Source organism: Enhydra lutris, unplaced genomic scaffold, assembly GCF_002288905.1.
Source record: "Enhydra lutris kenyoni isolate GAN:26980312 unplaced genomic scaffold, ASM228890v2 scaffoldscaffold3, whole genome shotgun sequence".
Classification (NCBI taxonomy): domain Eukaryota; kingdom Metazoa; phylum Chordata; class Mammalia; order Carnivora; family Mustelidae; genus Enhydra; species Enhydra lutris.
In genome coordinates this window covers 67,542,034-67,565,170 of record NW_019154087.1, presented here as the reverse complement: position 1 = coordinate 67,565,170, position 23,137 = coordinate 67,542,034, and the positions used below count along the sequence as shown (strand labels likewise).

The 23,137-nt window shown below is 36.7% G+C and overlaps 1 protein-coding gene across 1 annotated transcript in view; it reads right to left on the bottom strand.

Annotated features, from left to right (window-relative positions):
- The window catches only part of LOC111156551 (tetratricopeptide repeat domain 29), a 230,319-nt gene that overhangs the window by 57,422 nt on the left and 149,760 nt on the right, over positions 1 to 23,137 (bottom strand). Inside the window, exon 9 of the mRNA XM_022517530.1 lies at positions 21,956 to 22,184. Coding sequence (XP_022373238.1) covers positions 21,956 to 22,184 — 229 coding nt within the window. The remainder of the gene's footprint in view (positions 1 to 21,955; positions 22,185 to 23,137) is intronic.

Sequence of the window (23,137 nt, the reverse complement as noted above, 5' to 3'; positions counted from 1 at the left end):
ATATCATAAATAAGAGCAATATATTTTTAAAGGAATGTACTGTAGCTTAGAAAAAACTCTGAAATAATATTATAATTTGAATATAAGCAAAATATGAGGTACATTCTTAAGTTACTTTCATCGGTAAACACTGTATAATGCTTGAGATCTATTAGCAATTAGAATAGACTTAATTAGCTAAATGTTTAAAATAGAAGAAATAAATAATACGATTCCCTGTTTTAATTTTTGCCATGATAGCCATTATAGTCTGGGGTTTTAGAACAGCTTAGAATTAGATTAGATTTGTCTTTATCTGTTGGGTCTGGCCATCACTACATTTACCCCCTGGTCATTGGCTCTCAACTATTGGCAAAACTGCCAAGCACTCATTTTACTTCCTTTACATTGGTTCTGAATCGCCTCTTAATGGAAGACTATCCTGGAAGCTAGTCAAAATAAGATTGAATTTATAGGTTTTCATGTAGAATGGAACCACCTGCTATTTCCACTGCTTTTAGAGCCTCTTATAACTAGATAGCTGAAGCTAGAAAGTGAATCTTAAATTCAACACTACATTCAAATAATCTTTTTTGGTGGATAAGATGTTGTATTTCACCCCCACACCATCTTAGTAATGACATTTATAGCTACTTGGGATTCTAGACCTATAGAGGTTCTCAAATATTGGAATATTTTACAATTTGAAAGTAATATATATATATTTACTTTTCTTTGAAATGTCGAGGATAGTAAACACAATTCTAACTCAAAATTTTAGCTTTAAGAGAAAGCAAAGAACATTTAAATGTGTATCAATTTTCAGTATAGGAGATAAAAAGAAATGTTTAAAACATAAAGTTACCTACTTCCTTCTAAAATCCTCCCATTTGAAATAAATATGACAGTATGCTTTGCAGTAGAACTTTCACAATATTTTAATTGAATTTAAACAGTTGTGAAGAGACAATTCTAGAGAGATAAAATTTCCAGATCTGCTAAAATTGACCTGCTTCCCCCAAATTAAACATTGTGGAATATTCTTTTTAAAAGTATTTTTCAGGAATGCATTGTGAAGCCACAAAAGGAAACCTTGCCTCATGATATGGGACAAACCATTCCACCCTTACTTCAGCACCCATACAAACAGAGCAGACAAAAAGATGGTCTTGTAGGGCTCCTGTGGTGGCCCCTGAAGAACTGGGCTAAATCATGCCTGCTTCTCCTTGGGCCACATGAGCTGGGCCATCCTCAAAAACCTGTCTGTGGGGGCGCCTGGGTGACTCAGTGGGTTAAAGCCTCTGCCTTCGGCTCAGGTCTTGATCTCAGGGTCCTGGGATCCAGCCCCACATCGGGCTCTCTGCTTAGCGGGGAGCCTGCTTCCTCCTCTCTCTCTCCTGCCTCTCTGCCTACTTGTGATCTCTCTGTCTGTCAAATAAATAAATAAAATCTAAAAAAACAAAAACAAAACAAAACAAAAAAAACCCCTGTCTGTGTTCTGCTTGCAACATCTCACTCCTGTGCCAGGTCCCTATGTCAGCCCTCATGCTGTGGTCCTGTAGGCCACCTCTTCTAAGTCTGCCATCCCAAGCAGAGGTACCAGCTCTAAGTGGGATCTCCTTAGACACACTCCCTGTGCTGCAGCTGTATGACTCTGCTCTTGCCAAATTCTCAGCTAGGAGAGCATCTGAGTTGTACCAAGACTTGTACCCCAGACCTAGATACCCCAGAACTTCCAGGGCCTCCCCACTTCTCGCCACTTGGGGCTCCACTCCAGAGGCAGCATCTTGGAGGTCTTCTCTGCTCTGTGGCCAAAGTAACTGTATCCAAAGTAACTCTCTGCTCTCCACAGCTTCTTCCCATCTCACACCCTGCTTTAATTTCTGCAGAACAATTGCTCCTCTCTGAAGGGATCTTCTCTATTTCTGAATTTGCTGGTGTGTGTTCAGAAGCATTCAATCTTTCAACACTGTATGCCCCGTGCCTAGAAAAGGCTCCCTAGCACATGGCTGGTGCTCAATAAATCTTTGTGGAATGAATGAAAAAAAGTACTTTTCAGTCACAATGCCTGGGTGGAGACCACAATGCCTCAGTCATCTCAGTGTAATACACAGGGTTAGGACTCTTAATGGGTATAGCATGGCCAAATGAATAATTTTCTGAGTGAACCTTTCTAAACTTCATGTGTATGTGTAAATTTTACGGGGACCTTAATTTTCTGTACTATAAAGATGTATTCTTATCATTTAAATTGCTTAAATGTTTAGTAAGAAAAAAATAAGAAGCATGTCCTATTGTGCAATCTGTTGAGGCCCGCAGTTTGCAGCTCTCTTCCAGAGATTGTGGGTCCCCTTTGGGCAAATAAGATGAGACATTTAGGCACGTATGTAGTGGACAATATCTGTAGGAATTTTCCTCTAGGACTAAGTGCTCTTTCTTGGGATAGTTTCTGCTTCTACTGTCTGAGGTTTCTCATAGCTCTAGATCTGCCTTTTCTGGAGTCCACTTCTTAAACTGCTGAACTAAATATTTACTTAATATCTAATATATTAAATATATGTGTATATCTCACTATGCCAGATTTTTCACACTCAATTCTTTTAATAGTTCTGTGAAGTTGAAATTATTTGTTCATGTTACAAATTACAAAACGGGAGATCAGATAGTAAATGGGTGGGCCTGTATTAGAATCCACTGTCTCATTATAAATAGCTTTTTTTGATGGCATCCTGGGGAACTAGACTTTATAGATTTTCTTGAATCTAAAACAAAATATCCTGACAATCTTGGATTTTAGGATTATAATAGTCAGATAAACTTTGTGTAATTTACTAGTTAGTTGTGCACGTGCAATATAAAGTTTGTAAAAAAGGTAATGGCTTATAAAAAAAAAAGGAAAATGGCAGCAGACATACTTTGTTATAAAAACACATCCTCCCCTTCTTGAAATAATAGCATATATTCAGAAATACACTCAACATACAGTGTCCGGAACAAAACATGGAATACAATGAAATATATAAGCAGATGTGAGTAGAGAGATTGCTAGGTCGGATAATCCAGTATTAGAGGACTTGATATCTTTCCAAATTAAAAAATATATATCCATCCCCCCCGAGATTACATCATGTTGAAATGAGTTAACTTTCATTTTAACTTCAAGAAAAGGGATTGAACGAATCAAGTTCTGAACAGAAGATTCCTTTAACACTCCTAAAGCTGAGATTTTGAAGGCATGGTAAAAAATATGGCTGAACTCCAATATCTCTAAACAAATGATGGTTGAAAACACATGTGATTTTATAGTTTAAGACTAAAATCTTGAAATGTATATGACACATTGGTAGACTGTAAAGTTTGCTTGGCACAGTGTTAACTTAATGTAAGGACTATATTATGAAAGATTTACTCAATAAAAGCAAACATTATATAAAACCAACTCACTATATTTGGGGTTTAGTAGGACTTCATTACAAGCAAGGTTCACTAACGTGATACTCCAATACTACATTATCACAAATTATTCACCTCTGGTATAGGACTACCAGAAAATGAAATTTTATCACAGTAGTATTTTGAAATGTTTTCACTTTGGTATCTTTAGAAAATGAAATCCACCTAGCTGTGTACATGCTGTGTCTCTCTACAGGTCTTTTTTTTTTTCTTTTTTTTATATTTAAACTTTATTTTTTCAGTGTTCCAAGATTCATTGTTTATGCAGCACACCCAGTGCTCCATGCAATATGTGCCCTCCTTAATACCCACCACCAGGCTCACTCAACTCGCAACCCTCTCCCCTCCAAAACCCTCACTTTGTTTCTCAGAGTCCACAGTCTCTCTACAGGTCTTTTTATACATGTATGGATTATTAGATAAATTTGACAGTACAAGAAATTCAGTGGTAAACAAAATGAGAATTCTGATAGCTACGAGAAAATCTTAACTTTTAATTTTTAATAAACAAAAACCTAAAATGATAACCACAAGCAAATTTCCAGACCAGTTGCTCCTAGGAAGCAAATAAACTGAAAGACAAAACAGAAGCCCCTAGTAAGCATGCTATTTAGCCGATAAAACACGGTACCTACAATGACATCTTTTTAGATGTAAAGCCCTTATTCAAAGGAGAATCTGTGGTACAACTGTCAATCGCAAATTCTGTATCTTTATTTTTACTTCTACAAGTTAATTTCTGAAGTTCTGATTTAATGCACACAGAAGACACTGAAACTTCTATTACTTTGTAGCAAATTTCTTCATTTCTTTTACAGAGTAGTCTTATTTTGTCTCCTAATAGTCCTTTCCCTGCCACCTTTGTGCAGAAAGTGACCACTTTAGAATATATGGTTCATTATTTTATAGATATTAAACTTTTTGTTTTGGCCATTCATATGAAAAATGTTATGTAAAACTAATGGGTTATTGAAAGTGCATTAATTATCAAGAGAAGGGAAAAAGTAAAATAAAGACCAAGATAAAATGATTGTTATAACATTGCCATAAAGTTACTTAAGAAGTAAAATATTTATTATGTAACTAGTTTTCTGAGGTTACTGTGTTGGAGAAAGGTACAGAGAAAAAAATCAAGGAGTACCACATTGGATGTAGCAATCAGCCCAATGTTTTGTTTAGTAAGAAATGATAGTGACTGATGATGAAAGCCTTTTTCTTACATTAATGTAATCTACTCTGTGAGGTAAAATGCTGCCCATTATAGTGTTTTGTTGTTTTTAACACAACCGGATAATATCAGGGAAATGTCTAGGAGAACAGAAAATGACAATTCCAAATCAATTTATTCCATAATTATTACTTTGCTATGAATGACTATTTAGTATAGAATATAGAAGCCTGAAGGCAAGGGCCTTTGTCTTTTTAAAATCAACCCAAGTTTTAATCACCATGGGTACTCAAGTTAATATCAGAAAAAGAGAGAGAGAGAGAGAGAGAGAAAGAGAGAGAGAGAGAAGGAAAAGGAAAAAGTTTTGAATTGAAACAGATAACCTAAAAACCTGGAAACCTGTGTGGTCCAGTTCCCTGGTTTTGTCTGGGAGGGGAAAAGCGGTCCAAACACCAAAGGAAGTTGAAGTATAATTCAAATTCTTGCATTTTTCAAGTATCATTTACAGAGATTCATTCATAATCCAGCACACCACATCATTGTCACCCATTTCCTTTTCTGCACTTTTCCTTTACTCTCTCCACACTGCCCCACGACTCCATCACACCCTTTGTCTCCTCTCTCTGGCTCCTCTCTCTAGCCCCATTCACCTTCCTTCTCTCATGAGTGAATTAGACTCTATGTAAAATGACTTAGCCTTTCCCCCAGCCAATGAATATCCTTTTCCTTTGGATTGTAGGAGGAAGAGGAGGGAAGCTGAGCTGGTATGAGGATGAAGGAAGATGGTAGACACTCACCCATGAACACTTTTTTTTTTAGGCACCATTGGAAGAAGTTTTATTGCAAAATGTAAATTTAAAATAATCTGCTATGCCTTAATATCACCTCACTATCTGTTCTGGAAAAAGGCAGTCTTTTAAAAGGTGCATTAGTGGAGTTAATGGTTTCAACTGTTCATGATATTTTGGTGTTTCTCAACTGAGAAAGGAGCTGAATCCCAAATGAAGGTAGAGCACTGACGGCTTCCCCTCTAAAGTAAAGGGACAGCTTCTTATTTTTAGTATTATAGTAATGTCTCCGATATTTGTCTCTTCTGTTTGTGCTAATATAAATATCTTAATTATCCTTTCAAGATATAAAGGGAAAGATAGGATCCACAGCTGATGAAAATATAAGAGCAATTAACCTAGGACCCTATTCTCAAATGTTATTCTTAACTAGCCAGCTAGACTCATTTCTCTTCCTAAGCTACCTAAAGACTTTGAAGTCGACTGAAAAACTAACTCAGTAGCTTGAATTCATGATCAAATATAGTATCCCCTCATTTTTCCAAAATCTTTTTGGATGGTAGAGGGTAAACTTATTTTTAAGTAACTTAAATTTACTCCACTAAAGTACCAAAACTAAAAACAAAATAAAAAATAGTGGAATGGTTATAGGCAGTACAGTAAAATGGAAGAAGGGTAAGATGTGATCATCGTAGACACGTATTTACTTTCTCATCCTGCCATTTATTCTGTCTGGCCTGGGGGTAAGATAATTCACATCCTCTGAATTGAAGTTTCTTCTCTGTAAAATGGGAGACTGAACTAGAAATCTTGGCAGTATTTTATATCACTAGAGTTCTGCTGAAGAAAATTTCTTCAAAATTCCTTTACATTTTTTTTAAAGATTTTATTTATTTATTTGATAGAGATCACAAGTAGGCAGAGAGGCAGGCGCGGGTGGGGGGAGAGCAGGCTCCCTGCTGAGTAGAGAGCCCGATGCAGGACTCAATCCCAGAACCCTGGGATCATGACCTGAGCTGAAGGCAGAGGCTGAACCCACTGAGCCACCCAGGCGCCCCTCCTCTACATTTTTAAACAGACTAAAAATGAATGTGATTTAATCTCTTCTTGGTGACTGAGGGTCATGAATATAAAAAGTAAATGATATAGTTAAAGGCCATTGAGTTTGTAAGATCTCTTGTTCCCACATAAAATGGCCCCAGACTGCTGAGTGCTTATATGAATGGGTGTGTGTGTGTGAATCTTTTTATTTTCAGCTATTGTTTATTGATGTTTTCACTGTGTCTGTTTATAACATGCTGTTTTGTTCTTAATACACTTATTGAGGGGTAAAATACTCTTCTCTAAAGTAGGTTGCAATTGCCTCAAGCAATAGCAGCAAAGTAAATGTTTGGTTTCTTGATGTCACCAAAGTTTAACTAACAGTTAAGTGAGGTATTTCTTTTACTCTCAAACAGTAAATCCATTTTCTTCTTTTCCATCCTCTGAGAAGATTGAGGCCAGTCACTAAAGTATCCTTTCCTTAATGTCACCTGCTTGAAGATAGTTATTAAGTCATTAGAGAACCTTTCCCCACTGTCCAAACTAGTCTCAACCTTCACTCAGGTGTCACATTTTCCAACTAATTCTTCTTCATTACAATTTGATAAATCGCCCTCAATGCTTTCACAAGTTTCTTAAACTGTCCGATTTCAAAATCAAAACTATGGGGCACCTGGGTGGCTCAGTGGGTTAAAGCCTCTGCCTTCAGCTCAGGTCATGATCCCAGGGTCCTAGGATTGAGTCCCGCATCGGGCTCTCTGCTCAGTAGGAAGCCTCTTCTCTGCCTACTTGTGATCTCTGTCAAATAAATAAATAAAATTAAAAAAAAAAACAAATTCAAAACTAAAGTTTAATAATAAAAGACTTGCTAATTTCTATTAACATTTCTGTTAATATGTCTTAAAGATCTTAAAACGATGTTAACACTTGATATTATTTCCATTTTACTAATGATAGATATGACAATACACACATACTCCTAACTGAAATAATAAATTTGGTTGGCTGGAGAGACTGAAAGAATTTTCCTAATAGTTACTTGTAAAGCTTGATATCAGTAGCTTCAATTCTTATGAGAAATAAAACTGATGAGTGGGACTTTGTTTTGGAATCAGGTCAGAATTTTAAAGCAAGAAGGCTCTCCCTCTCCTTCTTCCTCTTCCTCCCATGTGCTGTCTTTAGAAGTCTCCTTTCACCTTATGGGTATGTGTAAGGTATAATGCAGGGGTGCTCGGTGTCTGTTCTGCTATAACAGTCTGACAGTACCAGGTAATACTTTGGTAATAATCAAAGTTGTGTTTGAAATATGTGCTTTAAAACAACATATTTGATCAACTTGTAAAGCTTAATCCATTCTACTTAATAGGAAGATAATTTGGATCTCACCTCATTTGTTTAATGCACATAGAAAACCACAGCACCATGCTCTGTTTTCGCTGGACCAGCAAAATTTCTACTAAATTCTCTCCACTGAAGGTCCTACTCAGAAATCCCAAAGCAGTCTCATATAACCACCTTTGGTACCAAAAATTAAACCTCAGTTTCTGAAATCCTATTTGTTTCTTTATTTTGACATAGCAAAGGGGAATAATCTGTTTTCCTTTCTTCAGCCTACAACTACAACATCTGTAACTATTTGGGTAACATTGTGATCAATGTCCCAGAAACAGTGTATAGGAATTGAAAGAAGTAACTGGAGGCACCTGGATGTCTCAGTGGGTTAAAGCCTCTGCCTTGGCTCAGGTCATGATCCCAGGGTCCTGGGATCGAGCCCGGCATCGGGCTCTCTGCTCAGTGGGGAGCCTGCTTCCCTCCCTCTCTCTCTGCCTGCCTCTCTGCCTACTTGTGATCTCTGTCTATCAAATAAACAAATAAAATCTTTAAAAAGAAAGAAAGAAAGGAAGGAAGGAAGAAAGAAAGAAAGAAAGAAAGAAGTGACTGAATACCAGTGAGAAAATCTGTATAAAAATTAGGAGCTGATATTTAGGTTGAGGGAAAAAAAAAACACCCAAACCTATAAAAGTCCCATAACTAAAGTAAGGAAAAATAACATATTATATATGTGGTCTTTATTAAAATATTATTTAAGATAGAATCTGTTTCTGAGAGCCATCGAACTCCCCTATAAAGACAAAATTTTTCAAAAATAATATGAAGGTGATGGTACATGAGAATTATCTTACCACATTAAGATAAATTTCCAGTAGTTTGAGTTGTTGGGATAAATTCCCATAAGCTTAAATGTGGGACCAATGAAAGAATTCTATTAAAATCATGCTCAAACATAATGCAACATTATTATATGTACGCTTATTATACTTCTCAAATGTCATCTTATAAATTGTGTGAGTGTGTGTGTGTGTGTGTGTGTGTAGAGGGCTGAAATGGTGGTAGTGATAGTGAATTTATTAAGCCAAATATTTGAGCTGTTTTCCCAAAAGGGGGAGAAATTGATTTACATGATTATTTGCTACTAAGATTCAAATACATCTACCATGCTTAGGTTTTCTCTTATGTTTTTCAATTTTTGACAGCTGTCAGTTTACAGTTATAATTATTTTACCTAAGCATCACAAACACTGCATTAGTATCTTCAGAAAATATACTGCGAAAGCTGCAGTTTCACTGTTCCAAATCAATTACTGCATTCTTAAACTTGCAGTATATTCATCTGTGGGCACTGAGGCAGCCAGTGGGAGGGTATTGATTGGAGTATAATGTCATGTGTAGCAGGAGAGAAAGATGAAAAGTGTTTTCTGCTTAATGGGTTGGTATTAAGTAGGTGGGAATGGCTTCTAATTAGCCAACAATTGCTGTGTTTCCCAGTTTCCCTCCTTTCCCTCCTCCTGTCGGTCACCAGCTGCCAATCTGCCCCCATTTTTTTTTTTTTTATTTGGAGTTCATTGCTCACTGCAGTGAAAGCCTTTGTTTAAGAAAGAGGGCTCCCAGGGTCTCAGCTGCCTGGGTACAGCTTTGCTGCCTACGATGAGTAGCAACTGTCAGTTTATTTTATCTCAAGCTTTTCATCATTCTGTTGAAACTGATCGACTGAAACCACCTGAGAGACCTGAGGATTCCGTACCTACAAGTCATTAGCTAGGACTGCAGTCTCTCACCACATAGCAAGTCAACGGAACACTTCCTGAAATACAGTCCACTTTAACCCCATGTTTCCCCATGAACATGTAAGAATTCTGTCCCTTTTTTTGTTTTTGAAGCTGACTCAATGGGAGACGATGCCTTTGACGTACAGACATAGAAGTCAGGGTATTTCACTTTGGCTGAGGGAGGAGGAGAATGTTGGGGTGACAGGCTTTGCTACAGTATACCACTGACATGGTGAGCATTGTTTTGTCCACAGCAAAAGTGAATGTAGAAATGGAAAACATTTTACAAAGTGACTTTATAAGAACAAGTCTTAAGCCCGATTCTTTACAAACAGCAAATGTGCCCGACTGAAGTCTGATTTTGTACGCGTGTGATCCATAATACAGCTGTTTAGCCGGTTTCCTACTCCACTTTAGAATTGAGTAGAGGAAAATTCCCTACGCACCTTAACGATACTTTGAAAACCTTTTTAAAGAGGTGTCATCTAACCTGTTGTATCCTGAATGCATCAAAACAGAAGGACATGGTGAGAAAGTACACCCATGCTGCAGCAGTGGACGACGTTTAGTGAAAATCAGTGATGTGCAAACCTAGTGAAAAATGCTGTTACATGCCGCTTAGAATGGTAGGGCTATGAATATGTGCTATTTAACCACATTTCAACACGGGTACTGAGGCTTCTCGGGGCAGTAAGATTTTCGAAACATTTAGAAGGAGAAAGGAATGGTAACTGAGCAGAGAAAAAGATGATTATTTCTGATAAATGATGCGAAGTAACAAGTAACAATTGAGATTACAGAGGAAGAGTTCCAGGACTTTTCACCTGATATCAGAATAAATACCTAAAGACTGCGAAAAGAATAGAGATACTGATTTAAAGTGCTTTCCAGGGGCGCCTGGGTGGCTCAGTGGGTTAAAGCCTCTGCCTTCGGCTCAGGTCGTGATCTCAGGGTCCTGGGATCGAGCCCCACATCGGGCTCTCTGCTCAGCCGGGAGCCTGCTTCCCTCTCTCTCTCTGCCTGCCTCTCTGCCTACTTGTGATCTCTCTCTGTCAAATGAATAAAATCTTTAAAAAAAAAAATAAAGTGCTTTCCAGAGTTCACATGTGAATTTATAATATTGCTGAGAAATGTTATATGAAGACCCACCTACTCAGTGGGCTTACATATATGCATGAAACAGCACATATTCATGCGGAAAAGATAACCTGGCATTATTTTAACCTTAAAAACTGAAAAAAACTTTAGAGCAGTGCTCACACGTAAGGATCACCTGGTGAGCTTGTCCAAGGCAGATCCTCAAGGCCCTGGGCTGGTGATCCCTTAGTCTGTGGTAAGAAGATCTGGGAGGTGCCTTTATAACAACTCCTCCCACCACCATTCAGCGCAAGTAGTCCTTGCGCTGCACCCTTGAGAAACTGCCTAAGGCTTCTTATGAAGTTTAATTTTCCATAGGGTATTTTAAAATACTTGCATCATAATAGAAAATGCAACAAAGAGAACAAATTTTATTTCAATGTCATTTTTCCTCATAAGAATCTTCTACTTACAATTGCTTTAAAAATCATTAAAATATGAAATTTAAAAATCAATAAAACTACAAAAGAGAAATACCCAGGAGCTTCACATGTCATAGTATTGTTTTGCGAAACTCTAGATTCGCAAATACGTATTCTGTTCTCACAAGGCAAAATGTATTTCTTACTGTAGGTTTTCATTAAAAAGGCCACTGCTTTATGACGTAGTCTTCGCAGGGCAGCCAAAGTGATCCTTTTGAAAACTCAGAGTCCATAGTCTCAGAACTCAGTGAGAATGTTCTATCACAGCTGGAATAAAATCCAAAGTCGTCACTATGGCCTGAAAGGCCTAAATTAACTGGCTGCTACTCGAGACTCAATTCTTCTACTCTCCTCCTCACTCAATTTGCTCCCACCATGCTGGTCTTCTGGTCACCGGCTGTCTTCTCCAAGCCCTCCCAGATACTCACAGGGCTTGCTTTGTCATTTCCATCAGGTTTCTCTGCAAACCATGCCTCTTTTGAGGGGCTTTTCTGAACCTTCTGTTTAAAACAGCACCCCCCCCCCCCGCCCCAGGCCCAATCACTGTCCTCTTACCTGCTTTATTTTTTATTCATAGCTCTTAGCACTACTTGTAGTGATTGACGCCCACCATCTAAATCTCCCTTTCCATGCTTAAGAAATTCTCCACTTTATAAATTTCAGTGGAAACCTGCTCTCAGTCTGGGCACTGAGAAGTCAGCTTGTACTCACTTTCCCAGCTTCCCTCGAAGCTGGGCAGGGTCATGTGAGCCAAGCCCTGCCAATCAGCTGCATGCACACCAAACTCGGCTTCAGGAGCTGTGGCTTGTTAAGCTGGGCTGCACAGAGTCCAGCCTGGCAAGGCGTGGCATCAGGCAGGACTCTGTATTGTAAAGCTTTTCAAATGGTTCCCATGACAAGAAATTAACTTGCCAACGTGCATGTGCTAGTTAATTTTTTTTTTCCTGGACATTGGCTTTAGAACACGCAAACCTGAAAGACTTGCCATATACATTTGTATTCATAGAATAGTATCCCTTTTGTGTCCCTGTTATCGAGTCTGTATAAATATTTACGTTAGTTATTGAATTACACTTCAGTTAGATCTATTTGTGAATATAGATTATTGCATGTATAGGTATTTAAAATTTGTTTTAATTTTAATATTACTCTTGATCTTTCTGTTTCACTTCAAATCAATGTGCTAAAGACAGTCAAAAAGAGATTCCGAAGAAAGAGCAATAGGTAAGTTTTGGTTTACCTATCTTTTAAAATTATATTTTTCTTGACATCTACAGAGAAAGCTACCCAGTACAAAGCTGACCTATTTTTTTAAAAAAGGAAAATTCCTATGTTAGATATAGAAAGTGACAGTACTATGCATAATTATCTATGCAATTACACTTGCACATGCTTGAAAATTTTTAGCCAGGAATGCTTAATAACATTTGCATGGTTAAATGAGACAGCAGAAACAACTGGAAAGGCCTCAGGGCATGGTCATCTATTTAAGCATCCACTTGGATTTTCAACATAATTAGTCATATAATTGTGTGCCTAAACTTAGTAGATTCATGTAAGTAATTATAAATTATTAAAAAGCTGCGCATGTGTTTTGTTCTCTATTTCCTGCCAATCAAATTACTAAGGAATATACTATGTTCACATTTCATCATATAAATCTCCAAATAAGATTACAATGTAATGCCCTGGATGAAAGTGAATAAACCAGTGAATCCATTCAGACGAGATTTAGTTAATATAGTTATATGGACATTCATATTTTTAGAAAGAATTCCTATAATCACATCATAAGTCTGTTCATCTGTCCCTATTTGGACTTCTAAGAAAAAAATGTTTCTTTTGCTTATGTTGTATTTGACACAATGAATTTTTTTGTTTATTAATTTTTTTAACTTGAATTAATAGCTGAAGGTTGGATATAATAGCTTCCTTTCGTATCGCTGACTTCCTTCTTATCATAAATCTGTTAGTGCATGAAGGTAAAAACTTAGCCAAATAAATCTGAACAGTAAAAATTATTAACCCTCCCAATTTTATGATGGTCGTCTTCTTCCTGACTAGTGAGTTTAAAGCTTCATTTTATTTCATACTTCTCCATTGCTTTTTCCCCTCATTGTTATTTTAATATCTGGGTTGAAAATGTGGAGATTTGTGGAAAACTGTGTATCCCTTCTCAGGAGCTCATCTAATAAACAATACCAGAAGACCCCTGAAAGTGTTGAACTAAATTTCTTTTGATAAAAGTGCAAATTACACTTAATTAACTGCTGATACAAGGAAACACAGTCTTAATACGAGAAATTAGACTTATTTCACTAAAGGCAAATATTAACCAGTCTTTTCCTCATTTTGGGTACCTGGTTCCATGTTAGAAGTCAATAAATGCAGCCCTTAGAGGCATCACACTTAAATGAGCTAACTTAAGTTTTCCCTATTGGTTTGACAAAGTCCAACTTTGATTACCTTAAGGGCACAATGAGAGAACATCTATTTGCTCAGGTTTTTTGATCGCAGGTTAGAGTAAAATGAAAGGAAGCAAATATCCGAGTATACTGTAGTGATAAAGGATTTGGAGATGGTGAGTATTGGTCAGTGCTTTTAATATTTATTTCGTTGTGACAGTAGGTCAGAGGATTTAGACATTAAATGTGTTCAGGTAAGTTTGCAGTATTTCAAGGATTCAGTTAAGGAAGCTCAAGACACTGGTCAGGATGGACTGACATTAAAATTAAAAAATATGCTAGCATTTCTTCTGATTAGATTTTTGCTCAACATTTTCCACACAGAGCACATTGTTCCCATCCCCAGGAGGCAGACATCACCCACAGAAGTGAAATACACATCCATGCACTGTTAGTCAAGTCAGTCATTATAAAAAGGCATTGTAAATAATTTCTAGTTTCTAAAAGAATATTTGTCATGAAAAGTATTTATTTTATATTAATTACACTAAAGAACCTAGACTATAAAAATTTTTTTTTACCTTTGTCTGGGATTTAAAAATATAGGGATGGTGGAGGAAAAGAATTTAAAGAGTGAGTCCTGGGACCATGGATATAATTTTTGATTGAGTGGTTAAAAAAATCAAAATTCACAATAATGAGAAAACAAAGGTGAGAAGTAATTAGAAAAACTCCCACACAGCACCCCAAATCAGGGAAACTTAGGAAAAAATTAGAAGCTAACAAAATTTGTTCTTCCAATATGTTCATGTTTGAAATATTAACATCACTTTTTTCAGAAGAAATCATATGGATTAAGAATCACCTGAATTACCCTAATAGAGCTTTACTGAAGAAGGTTTAAATTCATGTCTGAGAAGATTTTTTTTGCCCCCCCAATTCTAGCAATGGTAGGGGAATATTTACCTAAATTGGCGCAGTATTTGGAATCCAAGACTACAGGTAAAAAGACATAACTGGAAGCAGGGGTGAGAGCCCTCACTGAGAAGGAGAGAAATATAAACGGGTGATAATGGGATTCTCTCAGAACTTCAAACCCTAGCCTTGTACTGATACAGATCAGGGATTTATTCTGGTTTTGCTATGGTTTAACTAACCAAAAAAACTTTTCGTAAGCTTTTCAAACTAGCAATTAGAGATGGAATCGAAACAAAACCAGATTAGAAAAACCCAGTTACATTGTTCTTGGAAGTGGTGAGTTCAGTGTACCTTGGGAAGTTAAAACTGGTAACACCATCAGCTACCAAGAACTGTGAGCAGAATCTAAAAGAAGTATAGTTTTTGTTTGAGCAATCAAGAATTCTCTTTTATTGAACCAAGGCAGCAGATAGAGAAGGAGGCTCTCAGAGGGGAAAAAAAGGAAAGAGGAAAAAAAAAAGATCTTTCAACCCAAGGGATCTAGAGCTACATTATTATTTCCCAATGAAGTAGGCATTAGTTTTCTGAAAAAAATTTTTTTGATTCCTAAGGAAGCAAATATGTCACCTGTGTTGTAGAAAATATATGAAGATGGGGCAACTGTAAGTGAAGGAAGAAATTTGAAAATCGGGCTCAAACTCTGCAGTCTTTTTTTATATAAGGATTTTGGCTTAAGTATTGATTTTGTCTTCTTCAGCATGTTTCATCTTTGGAATTATTTTATTACCAGTTGCAGAAGCCACTGAATTCTCTAAACTCTTTCTTAAAATTTATTAGAAGTATACTTGATATACATGATAGCATGATTTAAGTGAGATTGGCAGAAAAAAATGTATCTCTTTCTTAAGGTTTTTGACAACAGCATGGAATCTATAAAGAATATATTTTAAGATATTTTAATGTGTCACTCCCATTTGTCTTATCAAACTTGTTTCCTGTGCCTAGAAATAGAAGTAAAACACAAAGGATTTTAAGGATCTCTGCCTTAGAAAAAAGTCACAAGCAGACTCACAACCTATAAACACACAATTTATAAACTGTCCTACAGAGAAATGGCTATCCCAGTTCTCCCCCCGGAGCTCCCACTGAGACTATCCAGGGGCCGTCACAGAGAATCCTGAAGCTTGCAGAGTTAGGGCAGGGTAAACGAAGCTGTACTAACAAACAACTCTGCAAATCTCCGTGGTTCACCACAATAAAAGATTATTATTCTGTGCTCACACAAAGTCTGCTGCAGGTCTGAATGGCATTCCAGGACAAATGTTCCACATGTAGAGACTGACTGCATCAGTCTCATTGCCCTGTAATTTTTCATAATGCTTCCACTATGATCACTGCAGCAGGGAGAGAATCCGCTGGAGGATATCAGGCAGGCTCTCCTATGCTTACACACAGAAGTAACTTTGACCATTGGCCAGGACTAGTCACAGAGCCCTGCCTAGCTACCAGGAGATGAAAAATGCAGTCTTCCGTGTGCCCAGAAGAGTAATGAATCAGATACTGGTAAGCCCTTGTAATTTCCACCCCCTTGAGCAACAGTTGATGAACCCTCTGAAAATTATATGCAGTAATTGTAGGTTTTTCTGAAGAGAGGAGGGAGATCTTAGCTTTCACTGGATTCTTTAAGGGGATAGTGATCTGTCATCTAAAAATTCTAATAAGCTTTTTAAAAAATGTAGAGATTTATATTGAAGAAAGGAAAGTTCTGAAATTCAGAAATAGCTTAGAGAAGTCGAATTTAGGGCAAGTTCCCAGACTTTAGAAGACTGGTCCATGTGTTGGCCTCATTGTCCACAATTATTTTGCCCCACACTGCCTGAATGATTTCAGTTATACACTGTATTACAGATGCCCTAAATTCTAGCAATAGGGAATCTTCCAACATTTAAAAAATCCTAATTGCTCTGAATAGGTTCAAGCACTTTCAGTCATTAATAACAATGGTGTGAATCAGCTTAATCAGATTGATTTCTTCCTAACAGTGTTCATAATCTTTCTCAAGGACCACTGATCTGCACTGTTTGTTGTCCAATCTCTGCAAACACTTGTTTTATATGTTTTGTTTGTTTATTTGTTTTAGTTGTTTAACACAGGAGGGTAAATCTTTTCCTTGTGACTTCATCTTGGCCAGAAATAGAACCCCACTTGTTTCTTTGCACCATGAATATTTTAATCCAGATTTTAATTAAATTCTAATCTTTTTAAATGTTTAACATGACTTCTGCTAAATATAAAGTATTATTGTAAAAAAGTGCAACTCAAGGAAATGATTCTTGAACTAGAATTCTAGAAAACTAGATTATAGGTCCATTTTGTCTTTCAGATTTTTATATAACTGCATGTCTCTGGACCTCAGGACATTTGAAAAAAAAAAAAAAGTAGACCAAGTTATTTCTTTAGTACCACACAGCTCAATAATTTCATGATTCCATAAAACTCAAAAAAGTTCAAGAAGATTTTAACTCATGTTCAGAAGACAGAAAGGGGCTACAGGAGTGGTTCCAGATTGAGGAAGGCAGAGACAGACATAAACAGAAATGTATGACGAAGGGTTAGTAATGAGCCCCAGGAACAGTGGGGAAAAGGTAGGCATTGAGGAAATGCTGAGGAGAGGTATGACACAGGGTTGAACACAGGAGGATGGATTGAAAGTCTGCAGATGGAACAGTGCACTAGGTTTAGCAACTTCAACAATGCCAACCAGGGACAGGTCAAATTGCATATGACAGCAGATAGCTAGAAACTCCTTTATTATAAGTTCTAGCAGAAAGATCAAATATTTGTACCTGGAATTTTTATAGCTATTTGATATATTAAAATAGTAATAATAATAATAACCATAATAAAATTCCCTTTTGGGGAAACCCACAGAAACAAGTATTTATGGGGGAAAAACAACAAATAAAATGCTCACGAAAATCTAGATTGAACTACAAAATACCATATTTATTTAGAAGATGCTCCTACTGAGGAACTGTTATCAGTCCCAGAGAATCTTATTAATGATCTGTTTTGAACTTTAGATAGAGAGACTTGAATTGAAATCTTTGCCCAAAGTCACAAAGCTAATCAGGGCTCAATATGGTATTAGAACCTAGGTCACCAGACTCTTACATAACACTCTCCCCTCAATTATCCAAAATACCAGTAGGGTGAGCTTTGATTCAGTCAGATTTTTCACCAGAACCTTTTTTTTATGTGTCATGTTTTTGAACACATTAAAAAGAGACAGAGGTTTGCTCTGTGACAATAAGACGCTATAAAACCCGCTTGCAGACTTTTTGGCTAATTCCAGAACTTTCTCCTCATTGTTAGGGTTATTTAACTGAAGCAGCTGAACAAAGTATAATAGAACATGAGGCTCACTCATGAATGTGGCTTTTCCACATTCATTAAAAGGGCTGAGTTCATGAATAAAAAATACAAGCAAAGAACAGGGTGGGAAAACGTGGCTCAACATCGAACCAAGGACTTGACATTAAACCCACATAAACCAAGGGCTGAGAGACAAATTCATGGTCTTAACTGTTTTCTTTTAAGAATATTAAATGATTCATAAAATGAGAGTGGTATTTTTGGTACTCAAGGAAACCTTTGCATGTCATTTTGTAGAAAACAGTGTCTTTACTGACTATCCGGTGTATTCATCTATTTCCATACTCAGAAGTTGCATCCTATTTCTCTGATATAATTTACATTTGGCTAAAATAAGAATGTGCATTAAACCCATGTTACTGATATTATCAATGAAGTGGTTAACCACACTGGCAATGAAATGGCTGTAATTACATTTCTAAGTTAACAGTTCTCTTATGTTGCACAAGAAAAGCTTTTCTTTCTCTGTCACTGCTCCACATCTGGGTCTATAATCTCCACAAGGCAAGATGAATTAGCTATCCATTAAAAAAAAATAAATTCGTGATTGGAGGCATAATAGTTCTAGTAGGAAAAATAAACTATGTTCTGGAGAAATCAGCAGAAATTCATAGGCCCTTAATCCTTCCAGAGCCAACCAATTTCTGTTGCTTCAGGCTTGAATAATTGTATTGAACTGCAATAAATTTGAATTCCCTCTAAATTCCTAAATTTGGGAGGAGAATCTACTCTTATTTTACTATTGGAAAGAAAAGGAGGAAGGTGAAATCATTCCAACCATATCTGAGAGTATTAGAATGGTATGAAGGTTCCTATATTTGCTGTGTTCCCTCTGAAAGGTACAAAGAGGAGAGATGATTGCTGGTGAATCACTGTTCCATTTTATCTAGAGACCTGAGTGCTCTCACTGCTCTATTCCCTTAGGGGGTGATGTTCCTCTGCTTAAAAGAATATTGCCTGCTCTGTGAGCTAATGATTTGTTTGGAGGATGTAAGTCTCAGAGGTGGAGATAACTGCACAGTTTTATAATGTATCTTTCAAATCTTTGATCTGCTTTTTTCTGAATACATGGGACCCCTCAATGGCAAGATTAAAGATGTCTCTTCAGAGAAGAAAGGCAAAATTTGAAAACCTAAAAGCTGCTCAAATTTCCAAATAATATTTCCGTATTTCTTCATTTTGTCAACATCACACTTGTTGTCCTGAATTCATGTGATAACCACATGGAATCAAAACACGGTATTGGATCATAGTGGTTTTGTAGTTGTTGTTTTTCCAAGGAGATATGGAACTATGAATCCAGTTTTAAAAAGTGGTTAGCGCAAACTTGTTCATGGCTAGGACATACATACTCATTTTGAATTCTATTTAATTTGGGAAATATTTACTTGGTATCTAGCAGATGTTAGGCATTGTGCTTTCCTTTGGAGGAAACACCAAAGATCAGAATCTGTTTTCAAGACACTCATACTCTCACTGGGCAGATAAGGCAATTACAGAAATGGTCATGACAGAATGTAGAATAGGACAAGTGAAAAGTGCTTGGACAAAAATGAATGACATTCAATGTTGGAACAGAGAGAAGAGACAACAGTCAAACAAGATGAGGATCAGGGAGGATTTCAACATCTCAGAAGGACCATGGAAAACATTTCCCTGGATGGGGCTGGAGTTGGAAGTAAGGTGGTATTAATGTACATTATGTGTGTCTGGGGCATGAGGGGGTAGCCAGGGAAAGGGAGGTGGTCAAAAAACATTATGAAACTTGTACAGAATTTGTAGGTAGTAGGGATCCAGTGAAGTTTTTGAAGCAGAGAAAAAATAGAATAGTAAGTGTTGTAGTTTAAGAAACAGTTTTGAAGCATTCAAAAAGCACATTTTAGTGTATTTTGAACTAAAATATGTCCATGTAAACATACAAGCGAGTATGTTTGATAATGTCCTGCAGGTTTTATTTCCAAATAGAACAGCTACCACTAAAAAAATGCCAGTAGTAGAAGACTTAACTTCTCATTTACATTTGAATCTAGAGGAGTAGTCTTCATTTTTATAATAACATAGCTCATCCACGCATAGATTTCTAATCTTGGTCAAATGAATCAGGAAGGGGGTGTACTTTTATAGCGTTTCAGAGAATTTAATCTTCTCCACCATAGAAATAGCTGAGTTTTTACTCTCTGAATAATATTTTTTTATTAACATATAATGTATTATTTGTTTCAGGTGTACAGGTCTGCGATTCATCAGTCTAACACAATTCACAGCACTCACCATAGCACATACCCTCCCCAAGGCCCACCACCCAGCCGCCCTATTCCTACCCCTCTACCCCTCCAGCAACCCTCAGTTTGTTTCTGAATAATGTTTTGAAATGCATTGTTTTGTTTTACTCCTAAGCCCTTTGAAACACAAAACACCCTCACCAAAAATGAGAATAAAATGTTTAAAAAAAAGAAAAAAGAAAGAAATAGCTTTATAGAGTGAAGAAAAAACAAGGGAGATTTTTGAAAAAGCCCCAAACAGGATTGCAGCAAATAGAAAAACTAGACTCTCTAGTTTTGAGTTTGTTTGTTTGTTTTTTTAAAAAAGATTTTATTTATTTGACAGACAGAGATTACAAGTAGGCGGAGAGGCATGCAGAGAGTGGGGGGTGGGGGAGGAAGCAGGTTCCCTGCCAAGCAGAGAGCCCGATGCGGGGCTCGATCCCAGGACCCTGAGATCATGACCTGAGCCGAAGGCAGAGGCTTTAACCCACTGGCCACCCAGGCGCCCCTTGAGTTTTTTTTTTTTTTCCATGATTATTAGGGTGATGGTTAGAGCTTATCCAAGTAAATCCGAAAAAGGGGAGTAGCCCAACTTATTCTCTATCAAATCTTTTATCAGAAGAAGTAATCTAAGAGATAGATACATCATATTTCCTCTGCTTTCTCTCCTGGGCAGACAAGATGAGGGAGTAAAGGGAAGATAACTCAAAACTAGCTCTCAAGTATATAACACAACATCCTGAAGTGAACAAAATATTATCTAAAAGTGGTTAGTTAACAGTTACCTGTAAATATTTGTTGGGTACTCAAGCACATTGAAATTCAAGAAGCCATCTGTTTTTGAAGACTTTATCCTGTACATATATTTGGAATGAGACCTTTACTTATTTCCTAACTAGAGGACAGACAGTGGTAAGTGGTCTTCTACTAATACTACACTACTAATTCTGCTAATATAAAAGAAGCAATAAGATTCCTTTGTGCACAATTTACTGTTATTTACTATTTATTCTACGGAGAAAATAAAAACCAAAGAGCTTATTGTTTCCTCTAAATGACCTAATGGGGGGTAGGAAGAGTTCCAAGCAGGAGATGGTTCTTTACATACCAGAATTGTGCCTATGATTCCATTTGTGCTATCCCAAACATCCCTAAAATATTTTGCTTGAGAAAGTTTGATTTACCAACAATTATGCAACCCAAGGGTCTGTGATAGGCAGTACTGTTAAAAATTTTAAAAATCCGATTCTGAAGTTCTTAACTGAGGACTGGAGCCAGTCAAGTTGACACATGAAAGTGACATTCACATCACTTCTAGTTATTTGTTTTTAATTGACTGCTCTAATTATCACAAGAAAAAGTATGTATGAAAATAAGTGGAGTTAAGAGAAATTAATATTACATTTTTCTAAATTAATATTCTAACTTGAATTGATCAAATATAGGAAAATTTACTACCATCAGCAAAGTAAGAGTATAATATTAATTGCATTTAACACTGATAAGCATCTGTGAACTAACGTCTGTGATTTGTTCTTGTCAACAACGTACAACACTGAACTTTTAAAACAACACATTCTCACATTCTGATTAGTGCATGTTGTTGAATATTTAACTGAAAAAAAGAACATGAGGTTGGTGATTTGTCAAGTTTAACTAATCATTACCACATTTTATGCTTTCCTTATCATCAAAGTTACAATATAGCATGAAGGCACATCCAATATTTATGTAGTAAGGCATACATAAAGTTAAAATTACCAATAAAATCAAAACCACCGATGGAGTCATTAAGAATGACACAAAAACTAAACTGTTTTCAAAAACTAAAGTCTCACCATTAGTCGGATCACACACAATGCTGCCTCTCTTCTCCTTCCATGACAGCAGGTAGCCAAGGCTGGTGAGATCTTCAGACTCGACGTAACTGTTAATCCGCTGCATGATCTGATGAGCTTTTGCTATTCCATAATGCACTTTCGTTTCATCCATTTGACTCAAGTTTGTTAGCTCTGCTGTTGTGTTGAAAGCTTGCTGAAAGTATTGTGAAGCTTTCTTGTAGTATCCCTAAAAATGTAAGAGAAATCATTTCTTTCTTAATTTTTTATTCTATCTTTCCACATATCTGCTCACCTTGGTATGTACCAAACTTATCTTTCAACAGTTACAGCATTCATCTTTTAGAAGAAAGAGATGGCAGGCAGGGACTCTATGAGAATAAGGTTCTTTTAAAAAGTTGTGATTACTAACCATACAATATCTTGAAGCTAGGATACTAAAAGAGCTTTATCTATCAAGTTGAACTATATCAAACATAAGCTTTTTTGGATTAAAAATGATCAAATGTTAGCATTTTCAAATGGTTCAACCTGGTACAGTTTGGGAAGTCTGGGAAAGAGTGGTCCATTTCACATTAATTTGGATGTAATTTTCCTACTTGTAGCACTGGATTTACCTAATAAAGCATTTTTAACCAGTTGTTTTTAGTCACAGCAAGAGATCATTTTCAGCCAATCTGTTTCGGATTTACGGGGCCACTGAAAATTGATGTATTTATCTGCTGATCTGGTTATTGCTCTTGTTTTCCCCATGTGCTTATGTCATTCTTGACTAAGAACATCGGAGGTAATCAAGATTCCTGAAAAATAATGATCCTGATGGCACTAGCACAACTCATTTAAATTTCATCTCTTCTTCAAGTTTTTTGCAACATCTCATTGAAAAAATTCAAGCCGTTTTTTTGTTTTTTAGGTTTTGCGGGCTTTTTTGATCATACTCTCCTACCCTCCTATAAGCTATTATCCACGATAGCTTTCAAAGTGTCAGGGCCAGTGCTAAGTACTTCATATATTATGTCACTAACTTTCATAAGTCATCCTGTGAGAAAATATTATTCTTATTCTACAAATAATGAAATTGAGCCTCAGGAAGGAGACTCCCTTCTGCCAACCTCCAAATTTTCTAAAAATCCTCATGAAAACGTTTTCCTCAGTGGAGGATATCATTTTTAGGATTGAGCC